We start from the raw sequence: 15,802 nt of genomic DNA, 5'->3' as shown, positions 1-15,802 counted from the left end.
TTTATGGAGCACTAAGGGTAATGGACTTGACTTTCCCATGGAGAAGTATTAGGCTGAAGCCGTTTTGCTCAGGTGCTCAATCCAGCTGGATTCCAGAGTTTTCGACAAGGTTGGGAAGCCATGAGAAAATTTTTAAAAATCTGTGGGAAAGTGGACAGAAAGGGGGTAGGATGGTCGATTCGGGTGGGAGTTGGCCACCGAGCCCGTAGTATTAAAGCAGTGGTTCGCCTTGGCTGTCCATTGACATCAACTAGGGAGTTTTGAAAACCTTGCTACCAGGCTCTCCCAGAGCAATTAAACCAGGATTTCTGGAGCTGGAACCCAGGCGTCCGTATGTTTCAAAGCTCCCCAGGTGCTTTCCACATGCGGCCAAGGTGGGGGAAACCGCCTTGCTTTCTGGAGGGCAAGGTGCCGTTGGAGGCGGGTCTCTCAGAAACCACAGCCAGGGGTTTGTCACTGTCTCGGCAGGTTCCTGCTGCCAGTTCCAGTGGAGGGACAAGATGGGTTCTCTCAGGAGCTCAGGGAGCATGCGACCTCCTGAACGGGGCACCTTTCATGCTCCTTGAAGGGCAGCTGATCTGTGGAACATTGTTAGGGACCTGAATACAGTGTCTGGATGTTGGGGTTTTTGCTTAAATGTTCCTTGTCTAGCAAGAAAGATATGGGGAGTTTAACCTCTTAAAAGTACCCCCGTCCCCCAGGAGCACCCTGCCCGTCCTTAGAGCTTATGAGTCATATGAGGAAGAGGCTTCTTCGAGACAGAGCAATGCAATACTTGTAACTTTTGTAAATAGTCGCATCTTTCAGAGTGATGTCATTTCTACGTTTGATATGCTTGTATTTCTGTAGGATGTATATAGTTTAGGGGATTTTTTTTGTTTGGTTTTGTTTTTTAGAGGAGTCGACATGTCTTTTTATTTATTGCTTGAAAAAGATCATTTGAAGAAAAATAAATACATTTTCAACCATGTCTGGCCTGGTTTATCCTTTCCTTGAAAACTGCACTGCTGTGATGACTTGGAAGGGAACAAAAGAAGGTCTGGGGCATTGGATAATCCTGTGACCTTCGTGACAGAGGTGGTAAGATGGTAGACCGGCCGATAAAATCAGGCCCATTTTTGTTCCCTGACCACCACCCAAGGACAGTGACAGGAGCAGGCTGACCTGCATCTCTAAGAACCTGGTTTCTCCAGGAAGAGCCTCCCGTGGAAAGAAAGACTCGAGCAAGAAGAGACAGGGAGTGTCCTTTATCTGATCTACTTTGGGTCAGGCACGGGACCCAGTGACAAGGATGGCTCCGTGGTGGGAGAGGTCATACAGCCTAAGCAGGAAGTGATTAGGGCTATAGTAGGAGAATATATAAGGCGTTACCCCCGCTGGGACACCCCGCCCCGTTGATAACAAGGGGTCCTGCCTGGCTCACACAGAATCTTAGGACATTTTACTAACTTCATATTCCATCGGGATCACGGAAATTAGCAATATTTTTCAAGGCCAGATTGAAAAATACATGGATGAAAGTCAGTGGTTCCCCCTGCTGATCTGTGGATTGCTTGTATCAAGTTCCATTGGTACGAAAACATGTTAGTAAACTTGCATTCCCACTGTATCACTATTATTTAACCTTCTGAAAGCACTAGCTGATGTGAATAGCACGTGAAAAAAAAGGGATAGGATTTGGAAAGTTGGGAAGCCAGATTGCTTGCAGAGGATATGTGTCAGAAAAACACAAGAGAATCAACCGAAAGACCATCAGAAACAAGAGAATTCAGTAAATGCTCGATTGTAATATTAATATGAAAAAATCAGTAGCCTTTTTAGGTAAAAATATCAATTAAAAATAAAATAGAAGTCGTACATCCCATTTACAATATAATTTAGAGATGAAAAGCCTACAATAAACTTTATCAGAGATAGGCAAGACCCATATGACGGACATGGTAAAGCCCTACCAAGGGACATATAAGAACACGTAAAGGGGCGCCTGGGTGGCTCAGTCACTTGGGCGTCTGCCTTCGGCTCAGGTCATGATCCCAGGGTCCTGGATTGAGTCCCATATCAGGCTTCCTCTTCAGCGGGGAGCCTGCTTCTCCCTCTGCTGCCCACTTGTGCCTACTCTCTCTCTCTCTCTCTCTCTCTCTCTCTCTCTCTCAAATAAATAAATAAATAAAACCTTAAACAAAAAGAACACGTAAAAAAAGTAAAGGATATACTATGTGCTGAGATAAACAGACTTAATACTGAAAAGATATTTCTCTGTAAATTAATCGACATTTAATGTGACCTCAAAACCAGCAGGATTTGTGAGGAACGTGGCGAAATGATCCTGATTCCACCTGGAGAAATAAATATGCAGAGATAGGCAGGAAAACTGATAAAGTAACAGACGGGAGAGACTCCCAAGGTGGGGGTGGGTGGGATTTACATCCTTTTGTGCTGTGGGAGATTATTTAAAAAATAGAGATTCTTGGGCCCACTTAAAATTTAGAAAATCGGAGACCCTAAAGACCCACAGTCGATTTCTGATTTAGGACTAGTTCAGGAATGTCTGATACAGCTCTGTCTTCTTCCGTTCAATTTTCAGACCGGAACTTTCAGTTATTGTCACTATTACTATGACAATTTGCCCAAGAACTTCATGTGTAAACCCATAACCACTTCATTTTGCTCACAAGTTCGTAGATTAGGATCTTGGGAAAGGCTCTGCTGAGCAGTTCTCCCCTGGCGTCTCAGGTGGTCACAGTCAGGGACGGCTCGTGCTGCTGTCATCTGAAGGTGGTGAGGCTGGGCAGCCAGAACGGCACACTCACATGACGGTAGCCGATGGCTCTCACCTGAGAGCTCGGTTGGGACTGTCACCTGAAGCGCCAACACAGGCCTACTTAGAGCAGTTAGACTTCTCCCAAGACAGGTCAGAGCTCCAGCATACGGGTTTCAGCCAACGCCCCTTTTTATGACCTGGTTTCAGAAGTCACAGGATGTCACTTCCGCTCTACTATTTTGGTTGAAGCAGTGTCAAGCTTCTCAGACGGAAAAATGCAAGTTTCACTCCTAATCGAGAGACATTTGTCATCTAAGATCTACAAGCACGGAAACAGCTTTCAACCCCGACGCATACTATCAACGGTCCCGTCTGATCCAGAAAACATCACAAGGCACACGTATTCTTAGATCAAGAAATGCTAGAAAGTAGAAAGCTGTAAAAGCACCACCCAAGGAGGGAACGGAGGTAGGAGGGTTTGAGGTAACCACCGATTTCAGGACCCCCACCTCCGCATGAGAGTTCACCCTTACCTTTTCACATCGGTGTCCACCCAAACCGTCTTTCCTGCTACACCGTGAGTGGCACAGAGACCAGCCGAGTGCCCGATATGGAGGACAGCTGGCTAGACAGAATGTGTGTTGCATTCTCCACCAGCAGAATCCAGAGCTACCGAACCGTCAGGCAGCTGAAGCAGACAGACCTGGGTAGCTCCGGGGTCTCTGGTAAGCCAGACACGTTCCCAGGAACCCTTGCTAAACTCCTTCCCCTGCTTCCCTTGAGCACATATGCTGTCATATGAGGTCTGGACTGGATTTTCATCCAAGGATATTATTAGTAACATCCATCAAATGGGCACGTGTCTGCTACCTCCCAACAAAGGGCTCCTAGGCATAGGAACCGCACCCAGTGGAAAAAAACGTAGTCCGATGGATGTCCTGCGTTCTGACCAGCTGGGTGGGTATCCTCTTGCTGCGAGACAGGTTTGTTAGTGAGAGGGTAGACGGGCAGGCGGAGGCACAGAAAGGGGTTAGAAACAGGTGGAAAGGATCAGTTTCTCCAACATATGTCTTTAGGAGGAGAGGCCTTTATAAAGAAAAGTCTTCTGTTACCCTTGAGATTGGGGGTTTCCTAACTGTCCGTTCCTCAAAGTTTTGGTCCAGCCTCTAGATTCATGTGTCTCAGTGATGGGAGCTTATCTCGCAGTAATTAGCAAAGGTGCCATCGCAGTCCCGAGAACCTCGCGGCTGCCAGCAGACAGAATAGGGAGTCTTCTGGAAACAGTGCTTGGATCTCTCGTGAAAGCGGGGAATCGAGCCTTATCAGAGCAATAACTCAGGACTTGGCTCCTTCCGGGTGTCGTGGGGAAGTTCAGTGGGAAGCTACTGAACTTGGCCTTAAGGCTCCAGGTGTCTCCCATCAGAGTTCCAAGCTGATTTTATGTCACTGGTTTGGTGGTGGTTGTACAACTCTAAAATTTAGTAAACTTACTAAAGATCACGGAATGGCATACCTAAAATGGGTGAACTTTATGGTATATAAATTATATCCCAATAAAGCTGTTCAGTGATTAATATATGGAAATAGGCTCACTGCCTCAACTTTCAAAGAACACAAATACTGAGGAGTAAAAATGGAAAGTTTCTCCTCCATGTGCCTGCCCCACCTCCACTTCTTTAACTTTCGGTAACCAACTGAGCAGTTCGCGTCATTACTTTGAGACTTGTATTTATGCGTTTGACAGGATATGTCCACACACAAATGTATGTGCTTGACAGGATAATATCGTTAGCAGAATTTTTTCTCTTGTTGTTCTTTGTTACTCCTGCCCTGCCCTTAATTTGATCAGCTGGACATTTACTCTTGTTGCCCCAGGTCACGGATGGCCCTGGGCCAGAACACGGAAATGAAGGAATCACATTCTTGTCTTCTGAGTTGCAAAGGCATAAAGCAGTAGATGAGAGAGACCGTGTCTTTGCTTAGTCAGACCCTCCTGCCCTAGGGGATGCTGGTGTACACGTGTCAATCCACACACAGCCTGCTTTTTCACTTAACAGCACACTCTAGAGACGTCCTGTGTCTGTACATACGCTTCTCTTTCACCTTTTTTTTTTTTTTTTTAAGAGGGGGGAGCAGGGGAGGGGCAGAGGGCAAGAAAGAATCTCAAGCGGACTCCTCGCTGAGCGCAGAGCCTGCTGCGGGGCTTGATCGCATGACCCCGAAATCATGACCTGAACCGAAATCAAGAGTCTGATGCTCACCCGACTGAGCCAGCCAGGCGCCCCTCTCCTTCACCCTTTTTACTGGCTGCGTAATATTTTATAATACAGTATAGATACATGACTTTTAAATAGTATATAATTTCACTTTTTATTTCTTCTTTAGCTCAAGAATGGTATAGGAGAGTGTTTTTAATCTTCCAAGTGGCTAGGTTTTTAACTATTCTACGTGATGGGTATGGTTTTATTGCACTGTGGTCAGAGAATGCGGCATGGCTGATGGAAATGTATGTGGTGTTTATATTTATGTAATTTCTCCCCCCCACACACGGCTTTTTTACCGAAATACTCACTTCGTCATAAATCTTCCTGGGTGAATCCGATAGGTAAGTTGTATTAATTTACTATTTTAACTTGCATTTCTTTTCTTATGAGATAGAACACTTACGTATTCAAGAACCATTTGTATTTTTTTCTATGAACTGTGTGTTCACAACTGATTGTCTTTATCTTACAGATTTTCAGGAACTCTGTTCTGTATGAAAGAGATTAGCCCCTTGTCCATAGTATGAATTGCAAACATTTCCGTTTGTCTTTGCTTATAATAGTGTGTTTTTTTTTTTTTTAAACAAATACCTATTTTGAGTCCCTGCTTTCAGTTCTCTTCGGTATATACTATCCTGCCTGACTTTATTTTTTTTTAATTAATTTTTTTTATTTTGCCTTATGTTAGAGACTATTTAGAGAACAAAGCCGCTCGCTCTGTGGCTGGGTCCCCACCTCTGAGAAGGACCATCCCTTGTATTTTACCGTAATACGCTGGTGGACCCATGGGAGAAGAGCACGTCTGGCTTACTGTTCCCTTTTCCTCATAATCCTCCTGGGTCTCAACTTTGGAGCACTGATCTATAGAATCCAGCTCCGAGTCCAAAGTGGAGGAAACAAAGAATTTTCTGCTTTTCCCCTTTGTTCTCCCCAGTTTCAAACTAATTGAAAATACCAGGATTCTTGAATATATGTTTACTCTAATCACCTCCTTAAAGTCAAAGGAGTTAGGTCAAAATTAACTATTTTTATTTAGTATTTATTTCTTCATGTGCTCTCTAGGTTTCCTATCTCTATTAAAGGAGAAAGCCTATCTATCCATCTTTCATCTCTCTATGGAGCAATCTATCTATACTTTGCCAGACCACATTTCTATCCTCATCCCTCTCTCTCTCTCTCAAAATAGACTGAATTTTTAACAGTTTTAGATTTAGAGCAAAACTGGACGGTACAGAGATTTGCCATATCTGCCTTGTCCCCACATGTGTGGCCTCCCCCATGGTCAGCATCCCCCACCAGAGCGGCATATTTGTTAGTGGGTGAAGCCACGCTGACACACTCTCATCACCCAAAGTCCAGAGTTTACATCCAGGTTCACTATTTTATTTATTTATTATTAATTAATTAATTAATTAATTATTTGAGAGCATGTGCAAGCAGGGGGAGCAGCAGGCAGAGGGGAAGAGAGAAGTAGGCTCCCCTCTGAACAGGGAGCCAGATGTGGGGCTCAATCCCAGGACCCCGGGATCAGGACCTGAGGCGAAGGCAGACGTTTCACCGACGGAGCCACCCAGGTGCCCCTCATCCGGGTTCGCTCTTGGGTGCTGTTCATTCCATGGGTTTGGACAACTGTATAATGACACATGTCCACCATCACAATATCCTCGGGTATCTGCATTGCTCTACAAATCTATGTTCCACCTATTTACCCCTCTCTTCCCACCTAACCCCTGGCATTCGCTGATCTTCCATCTGCCTCCATAGTTTTGCCTTTCCCGGAATGTCATATAGTTAGAATCACCCAGTGTGTAGCCTTTTCAGACTGGTTTCTTTCACTTAAGTGATATGCACGCAAGTTTCCTCCATGTCTCTTCATGGCCTGGCAGCTTGTGCCTTTTTAGGGCTGAATCATATCCCATTGTCTGCCTATGATGCAGCTTGTTTACCTGCTGAAGGACATCTTGGTTGCTTCTGAGCTGGTGCAGTTCCGAGTAAAGGAGCTATCGACACCTGTGTGCAGGTTTTCGTGTGGACATGGTTTTCAACTCCTCTGGCTAAATGCCAAGGAGTACAATTGCTGGACTGGACGGCTAGGAGTGTGTAAGTAACTTTGAAAGCGTGTACTGTTTTGCACTCCCACCAGCAGTGAGTGAGCGTTCCCGTTGCTCCACGTCCTCACCAGCCTTTGGATTTCGGCCATTCTAACAGGTGTGTAATGCTTTCTCGTTATTTCAGTTTGCATTCACCTAATGACCTGTTCAGTGGAACCTCTTTTCATAGGCTTACTTGCCATCTGTTTCTCTTCTCTGGTGTGATGTCTGTGCAGACCTTAGGCCTACGTTTTATTTGGCTTGTTCAATTTCTTAAGACGGGGTTTTTAAGAACTCTTCGTATTTTTTGGATAGCAGTACTTTATCAGATGTTGTCTTTTGCAAATATTTTCTCCCAGGCTGCAGCTTGTCTTCTCATCTTTCCACAGTGTCTTTCGCAGAAGTTTTTTTAATTTTAATGAAGTTTAGCCTATCAGTTTCTTTCTTTTGTGGATCATGCCTTTGGTGTTGAATTTTAAAAAGTCATTGTGAAAGACTCTGCCAAAAGACTGTTAGAATTAAATGAATTCAGTAAAGTCACAGGATACAAAATTAGCACACAGAAATCAGTTGCATTTCTATACACGAATAAAGAACTATCAGGAAGAGATATTGAAAAGACAATCTATAATTCGTTTTCTAACACTGGCAATAACCGGAGGGAAAACCCCAGTCTAACAGCATTTAGGATCTGATCTTCTCACGAGACATTGACAATATAAAAGCAGGTAGTAGGGTCACCGCGGGGTTTTCATGCCCACTTAAACATGGAAACTTCAAAAACTTCAGATTGGTGCCTAACAATAGGTGCCAAAGTCTATACTTGGAAAGAATTCTGGGACATAAATTATGTAAACTGTTTCACCTCCTTGAGTCTCAGTTTATCTGTAAAATGGGGATTAAAATTCCTACTTCGTGGGATCATTGGGATTATTAATGACAATGTATGTATATACAAAGTACCTGGTTTGTTATAAGGTTGCAGAAATTCTCTGCCTCTAGTGCCCACGGTTCTTGGTCAAGCTGCTTGGAAGAGGCAGGCTGGATGACGAACGAAGAGGTGGTATGCAGCAAAGCAAAGTTTACTGAGCAAAAGGATAAAGCTCCCAGAGAGGGAGGAGGCCCGAGAGGGTTGCCGCCAGGGTTTCTAAGTTTAGGGGTTTTTATGAGCTCTTTTGTGGAACTTTCTTAAGCAACTGGGGTGTGCTGAGCCGTGTCAAACTGGGCTTTGGTCATGTATCTGTCCACCTATTAATGTCAACGTGCGGATGGTCTTTTTTGCTGACACCGGGGGGCTTATGTCCTAACTGCCCCTTGCCTGTGATAGGGACAAATGCTTTGTGGTAAACTGCCTTATTTTAGGACATTTTGCTGAAGTCATTTCTGCAAAGGCTGCAAATCAGAATGCTAGTGTGGTCCTAAGATGCAAAACAGGACGTCAGTGGTTTTTTTTTTTTTTTTTTTTTAGCTGTCCTGACTCCGTATTTTCCTGCTGGGGACCCTGGCCTGACTACATAACTGTCCAACTTACTCCTAACACTAAGGGCTCGGTGATAGGTATTATTTGTAGGGTTATTAGCATGCTTTCAAGTGCTTAATTCTTTCTCCTTGTGACTCTGACACTCCCTCTGGCAAAGAAGTTATGGATAAAATTCTAGCTTCCAATCTGCTACCTGATGAGTCACTAAGCACAGAGAAAGGAGAATGGAAGGAAACAATGTTGTTTGTACCATGTGCCGGGCGCTGCGCGGAGTATTTGACGCTTCCCACTGCATGAGGTAGGTCTCAGGCTGGGAATGGTGGACGGACCGAGTTGGCTCAGTTACGTCTGCAGGCCTCCGAGCTGCCCTGGGAACCGGCGAGAGGTCTGCCGCCAGAGCCCATGCCCCTTCATTTCAGAGCTATTTCTATTTTTTTTTAAATTTTTCTTTATTTAGAGCTATTTCTAGCAGGAGCCTGTGCTTCTCATGCTGTACTTGGCTAACTCCCCTGCGAGCCGAGAGGTGCGGATAAGGCCCTGCCAGGACAGATCTCAACAGGAAGACCAGAGGGACAGTCGTTATTTGTATTCTGAGTTTTAGGTCAGTTGTGTTAAGGCTGGTCAGGCTGAAATGAACAAACAGGGAAAAGAAGACACTTCAGAGCTGACTGCTATCCATACACAGTATACTTTAAAAATGTTTTTATTGAATATTAAACAGTTACAAGTACTGTTAGACATTGAGCCAAAGCACAATTACAGGTTAAATATAATCATAAAGATGTCTTAAATAGAAACCCACCGAGCAGGCAGGTGAAGTTCCTTGACGCCCTCTTTTGGAAAGGAGACGACGAGGGAAGAAAGGTCTTTCATTCCACGTGAAAGACAGTGATGACTATAGAAGGATTTACATGCTGTGAGCGATCTCCCATGACCAAATCGATAGGGTTGCCAGATATAGTAAAACAAAGCAAAAAGCCAGGATGTTCAGTTACATGTGAATTTCAGATAAATAATAAGGTTTTTTTTTACCATAAATATATGCCAAATAATGCATGAAACATACTTAAGCTAACAAATTATTCATCTAAAATTCAAATGTAACTGGGTGTCTTGTATTTCATCTGGCAATCCTACAAACAGACATATGCAACAAAGCAAAGAGAGGGGATCGGAACCCCCTGCCACTGGTGGGTCACACAGAGACTAAAAATAAAAACACCACCAATAATGAGCCAAAGAGTCACTACGATGGGTTACTCACACAGACCAACATCACAACGGGAAAATATGATTAGTACTCCAAATGCTGTTGCCAGGAAACATTCTAGATTTCCTTAAAGCTGGTTTTGTAAGTGTTTTTGAGAAACCTTGTTGATAAAAGTACCTTTTCAGTTTGTAGCTATCAAACACAAATACGACCGCCACAAAGACCAATGAGCTTGAAACGATGGAAGCAGAAGCAGGTGTTATATGCACATGAAGACTTTAAATATTTTGTGTAATGAATACAATGGTTATGGGGTCAAGGTCATCTTCTAGGTCGAGGCTATTAGCCTCAAAGATTTTGGTTCTGTTTGTACTGTTGTGTTTCCTAGCTTCTCGTCCTGAACCCTGGGGAGGGGCGTGGGAGTGTGTGAGACACCCCACTGGCAGAGTTTAACTGCATTTCTTTGCAAACACTCTGAATCAAGAAAGGGTTTTCAGGGCTGCCTGCATTAGTGCGGAGACAGGTACAAAGTAGCAAAACAATCTGAATTGTGGAGCATTAGAAATCTGCTTGAAAAAATGAGTGGTAGGATGGGTGTGAAAAGCGTAAAGCAGAAGAGAAAATGTGAATGAAGGAAGAGTGCAAATGCAATCATCTGGGCGGTGTGTTATTTCAAAGGAGGCGGGGCCCTCGACGTATAACTGGTCACACCATGAGCGGGTTTGGTCTTGGAGGGTATAAAACCCAGCGCTTCCTACTGCCCTTCGCTCAGAACCATGGCTTATAATTTCAAGTGATTAAAAAACAGTGTGGGCAACACTGAGATCCCACAGGGTATCTTTATGAGATGCTGCTGGTTCCCCCCGCCCCCAACACTGACTAGGCTTTGAAATCTTGCTAGCATTTCTTTAAACTAGAATATCTGATAGCTGAGGAATTTCAGACATAGAGAAATCGGGAGAGATTGATTAGATCCGCTCCCTAGCATGTAAGGGAGCACTACTTATGAAACAGACCCTCATCACACCAGCTTCATGGCTGTGACCTACGTGGAGACGCGCCCGACTCACGGACACCTTTCAAACACTAAGGAATGGAACTACAACTTTTTAGTTATTAGGCTATAAAAGGTTAAAAAGTTTCTGCCATAGTTAAGGCTTTCTTAAGAAGAAACATTTAATTGTCTATTAATTTCAGAATGCACAAGGTATCTGAAGATGCCTTACTTTTTAGGGTGGTTTTTTAAAAAAAGCATTTCCTAGTCATATGCTAGAAGTGTCCAACCAAAGCTCAAATATTACCTTCACAATTAACTTTCTTTTCATTTTTCTGTCATTTAGTTGACATCGGACAAGTTTAAGTTTAGTCTTTTCAGTAAAATTTCTGACACATGAAACCCTACCTTAATGTCAGTTTTGAGTGTTCCCTGAACGACTAAAGTCTACAGCTCTATGGAAGATAAGTGCCCAACAAAAATCACAGCAAGAAGGCTGTCACACATTATCGTACAAGTGGGTTTTGGCCACAGTGGAGGCAAGGTGCTTGGAAACAAACACCATTTCTGTTTGCAAGGCTGTTTTGAGGAATCCGAAGAGCGCACGCGTTTAGAAAGGGGGGGCGGTGAGCAATGGCCAATAACCCTTGTGCAGCTGGCAGATGTACTGAAATAAAGAGAAACCTAGGCGACTTATTGCATTCTACTGCTCTTCGAGTGCACACTGAAGTGTTATTTTTTGTATAAAGACTATAATAATAGAATATTAACCTATAGTACTTTATTTGCCCTATTCAGGCATTTCTCTGTATGTATCAGTGCACTTTGCTATTTTGAGAGCAAAGGGAAATTAGTCTAGCCGCTGACATCAAGGTCAAGGAGTGCAAGGATGCCGTCATGAAAACATCCTAATATTATTTAATCTATTTATGTTACTGGAAAGCTAGAAATGCCAAATTCTAAGAAGGAAAAGGTAAATAAGAATCCTGGTTGTACTGCTGTTATTTTGCATAGAAGTAAAACTCTGGTTTCCATGCTGTCATTTGTTAACAAATTGGCAGAATCTTTGGAGCAGAGCACATGAGGCCTAATACCCGGTTCTGGTTGTGATATGGAAACAGAGGTACAGTCTCCTTTAGCAAGACTCAAGATGAAGAAAGGAGGAAAATGAAGGGGGTCAAAGGTAACTACTGGAGCTAATTAGAATTCCAGACTAGCAACCTGGGGAAAAGGGAAGGAGGCCAAGTAGAAGGAGAAAGCGTCTAGCCCAGAGCACTTAACTTATGCTTAATTGGGGACTCAAGAACCCAGCGGGCACTACCCAGTAAACTGGAACCATCGGGTCTAGAAGATCTGATTTTAGAACTGCAGTAAAGCTCGTGGAGGTGTCCAGATTCTCTCTCCATTTGGTTTGGGAAACACACGGGCCATTGCAGGGGAGGCCATATTGGAACTCCTCAACTTGCTCGTGCTCTATACAGTGCATACACAAGAAATTACGTGGATTTTGGCCTAAGTTAATGCCATACTTTTATATTCCAAAGGGTTTTTCACACTGGTATAGATGGAAGTTCCAAATGTAATCAACTTTTGCTAACTTGTGGGCACTCGTGATGACCTTTGGTTTTCAAGTTTTGAAAAAATGTATTTGGCTCCTGTGAAATATCAATTAACCCATTCTCTTTAGCAGATGAATAATATATACACATTCTTCCAATAACTACTATACACACAAATCGTTACAAGACAAGAAGCACTGCACATGTCTTCCTTACACGGTACCTTTACTCGGCACACACATCAGATGCGTAACATCGGCAGTTTGAATACTGAACCACAGTTTAACTTCTCAGGTGTAAGGCCGAAGTTTAAAACACCCATTCATATAGTTAGTATGATGGAAACGACATATAAGCACAGTCGAATAGTGGCTTATCTTTTTAATAAAGCTATAAAGCTTTGAGATCTATCCCATATTCCCCCTTTTATGGAACTAAGAATCACAGCTGTGTTTACCGTTTTAAACTATACCTAAGTGGGGAGGCAAGTAACATACACTTTCACAGCTACTAAAAACTATACAGATGCCATTTCTTCAACCCATTACTACACACACACACAAAAAGCAAAAAAGAAGGGAAGGAGGAAACAAAGCCCTCTTAACAAATATGAAACTCCGAAGCTTCGTATGGAATTCTAGTGCTATTAAACAAGTAGCCAAGACACAAACACCCAGCTTGGGTCACTAAAACTTCAATAGAAGCAACAACTGAGGCTAATTCTTGATTTCATGTCGAGGACCCATGCAAGATTCTGCTAGAAAACTCAAACTAGTTCCCGAGGCCTAGTTCTAGCGTTGGACTCAAGCCAAAAAGAAAGCTAAATGTATATTTTAAGAGCCTATTCTAGAATGTTTGCATGTCACCATTTTATTTTCCTTTAGGAGATTAAGTGAGGTCACGGCTTAATCAGCCTGCATTAAAACACGAATTAGGTTTTGGAACTTTACGTCGAAATGGCAAGTTTGCATTACACTGTTTTCCTTTTTTTTTTTTAAACCACATTTACGTTATTTTTGCTTCAAAGCTGAGTAGATGCACAGCACGTCAAAGTAAATAAATTAATGCAGTCAATTCACCATCCGGTTCAGGTGCAAAGGGCAAGTGTGAGCTGTGTAATGGATCATCTTTCACAAGCGTCAGTGTGCACCGGGCAAAAATTGATCAAAACACGCAAAACGAAACAGCAGTGTCCTGAAGAAACAGTATAGGATTTCTCCACCTTCCTTCACAAAAATAACTGAACGAGCTTTGGTTTCAGTTTTTGTTCTTCTTGAAGAAATGGTTCGAAAATGTAGTGCTGGGACCTACAGAAACTATCTGAAGCACCTCACTCCAAATAAACCCCAAATCTGGAGCCAACACCCAAGTTCTTGCATATCTACTTACTAAAGAGGGTCTGAATCCTAGCCTTCTAAACTGGAGACAATAAAGATCACTGTGGCTCTAACGAAGTACAGTAATTCCACTGAATTTGGCAGTAAGGCAGTTACTGTTGGGGGCGACTAGCCGGTGGTAGGGCTCAGGTAGAGAGACGCACTTTTCGAGCAGGCCCTGCAAGGCCCTCCTTTCCTGCTGTGGTCTCGGAACCACATGCTCCCCGCTCGTCTCAGCGCTGTTCCTCCCCCCACCCCCCCGGCCCTTGCTCTGTGTTTCATGAACACCGGACCCCTCACTCCACCCTTTCCCCGGCCGCGCGCTTCTGGGGTCTCCGGCACCGTCCTGAACGCCTCCGGGGCAGGCTGCAACTGGGAAGAGCGGGGGGCCCTCAGCGGCTTTGACTTCTCTGAACTTGGGAGCTCCTCAGTCAGGCTGACCTTTGTGCCTTTCCCTGGTAAGACTGGCCAATTCATAAAAGGAAACTAAAACGTGATATTTTTCCTTCCTGTCCCAATTTACAGTGATAAGAAGTACGGATACAAAAGAAATCCAAGTGAAAAAAAAAGGGGAAACTAAGTCTTGCTCAGCCAGAAGCTTGGGTTGAATCGCTAATGATCTTAGTCAGTGTGACTTTGTGCAAAATATCCTCAAGAAGGCTCTGGCTCATTTTCAAAGTAAACAAAAAAATGAAAAGAAAAAAAAGACAATGACGCATGTTTAGAAAAAATTAAAAATGAGCCTACGTGTACGTTTGTTACATACACGTGCCATGTAGGACAAAGCAAATGTAGTGCGTGAAGTGTGAAATTTGGGAAAGTACTGGTTATGGGTTTTTTTTTTTTCCATTTCCAAGCCTAGATCAAAGCAATCTTGTTTTAGAAATGGGCAGTTGCAATGCAAATGAGCCTGAGATATGGTAAAAGGCCGCCCCTGTAAACATTTCCTCAAAGAGAACAGTAGCAGTTGAGTATGTATCAGTTACTCATACTATATTCATCACTATAGCGATGCTTTATAAAAGACAGACAGCTGCTTTCTAGGCTGTCAGGGATTTACGGAATATTGATTTTGTTGGAAACAATCCACCGTCATCCAGTCCCACGTTTAGATCCGATGTGGCCTTTCCCAGTGGGCGTTCACTAGGTCTTCTGCTCGGCGGCTGTGGCAGTTTGTGCGGGGGCTTCTGGCTTCATGATCTGGTATGTGATGAGATACTCTGGGTACGCCTGCGAAGGACCGCAAGAAAAGCAAATCACTCCTTTGGCAGGTACAGTATTAAGCGAAGGCTCAGAGGCTATTGGTCCTCATCAATATTCTATAATACCGAAGAGCCTGCGCAGGCCGGCCAGTTAATAGGTGCCTAGACAACACACATGCGAGGTATACCTGTATCTTGCATATAATCAAGTCTAGACCCGATAATCTAGAGAACTGTTGTAATGTTATTTCCACCCTGAGCACTCTGAAGTACTGCGTTCATCCTTCATGCACATGCCCTTAGTGGGAAAACTAGGGCAGGAGAGGACCTCTCTCCTTTCCACCTCACCTGACACAGGGCTGTCACATAGCATATGTTTAATAAAAGTTTGTTAAATGAAAAAGAAATCTGGCTGAACCAATTTCAAATTAATTACTCCCAAATATGACCCACTGAAGGTGGAAGGGTGAGGCTTGCGGAGTCACCAGTAACTTGGAACAGTTTGGAGATCATTTTCAAAAGATGACTAATAAAAGGCCACTTTCACTGATAACATAATGGTTCAGATGGAGACTCTTCACCCCATTTATTTGCTGTCTCTTTGGCCTCTGCAGTATGTGAAATGAAAGGCTCCGTATTCGGAACAGAAAGAATATTTCTTAGAGGAAATCACTACCCAAGACAACTGGGTGGGGGGCAAAAAACCCCTTAAAACCATGTACATAACAATTTTTCAACCCTAAATATAATATAATGATACAACTAGATGCAGTATTTCAGAGTGGTCTGTGATTGGAAACTAGTATTCTTTGGTGAGGTAAGTGTTTTGGGGTCCAAAAATGATTCGCTGAATGCTGACTTACAAA

At 43.4% G+C, this 15,802-nt stretch overlaps 1 protein-coding gene across 1 annotated transcript in view; it reads right to left on the bottom strand.

Annotated features, from left to right (window-relative positions):
- Positions 1-9,282: 9,282 nt before the first annotated feature.
- The window catches only part of TNKS (tankyrase), a 204,332-nt gene continuing 197,812 nt past the window's right edge, over positions 9,283-15,802 (bottom strand). Inside the window, exon 27 of the mRNA XM_045779268.2 lies at positions 9,283-14,964. Within this exon, the coding sequence (XP_045635224.2) occupies positions 14,878-14,964 (87 nt within the window). The 3' untranslated portion in view covers positions 9,283-14,877. The remainder of the gene's footprint in view (positions 14,965-15,802) is intronic.

Source organism: Ursus americanus, chromosome 27, assembly GCF_024610735.1.
Source record: "Ursus americanus isolate L20-20 chromosome 27, mUrsAme1.1.p, whole genome shotgun sequence".
Classification (NCBI taxonomy): domain Eukaryota; kingdom Metazoa; phylum Chordata; class Mammalia; order Carnivora; family Ursidae; genus Ursus; species Ursus americanus.
The sequence above is the reverse complement of the archived record's forward strand: the minus strand, read 5'-3'. Positions and strand labels throughout refer to the sequence as shown.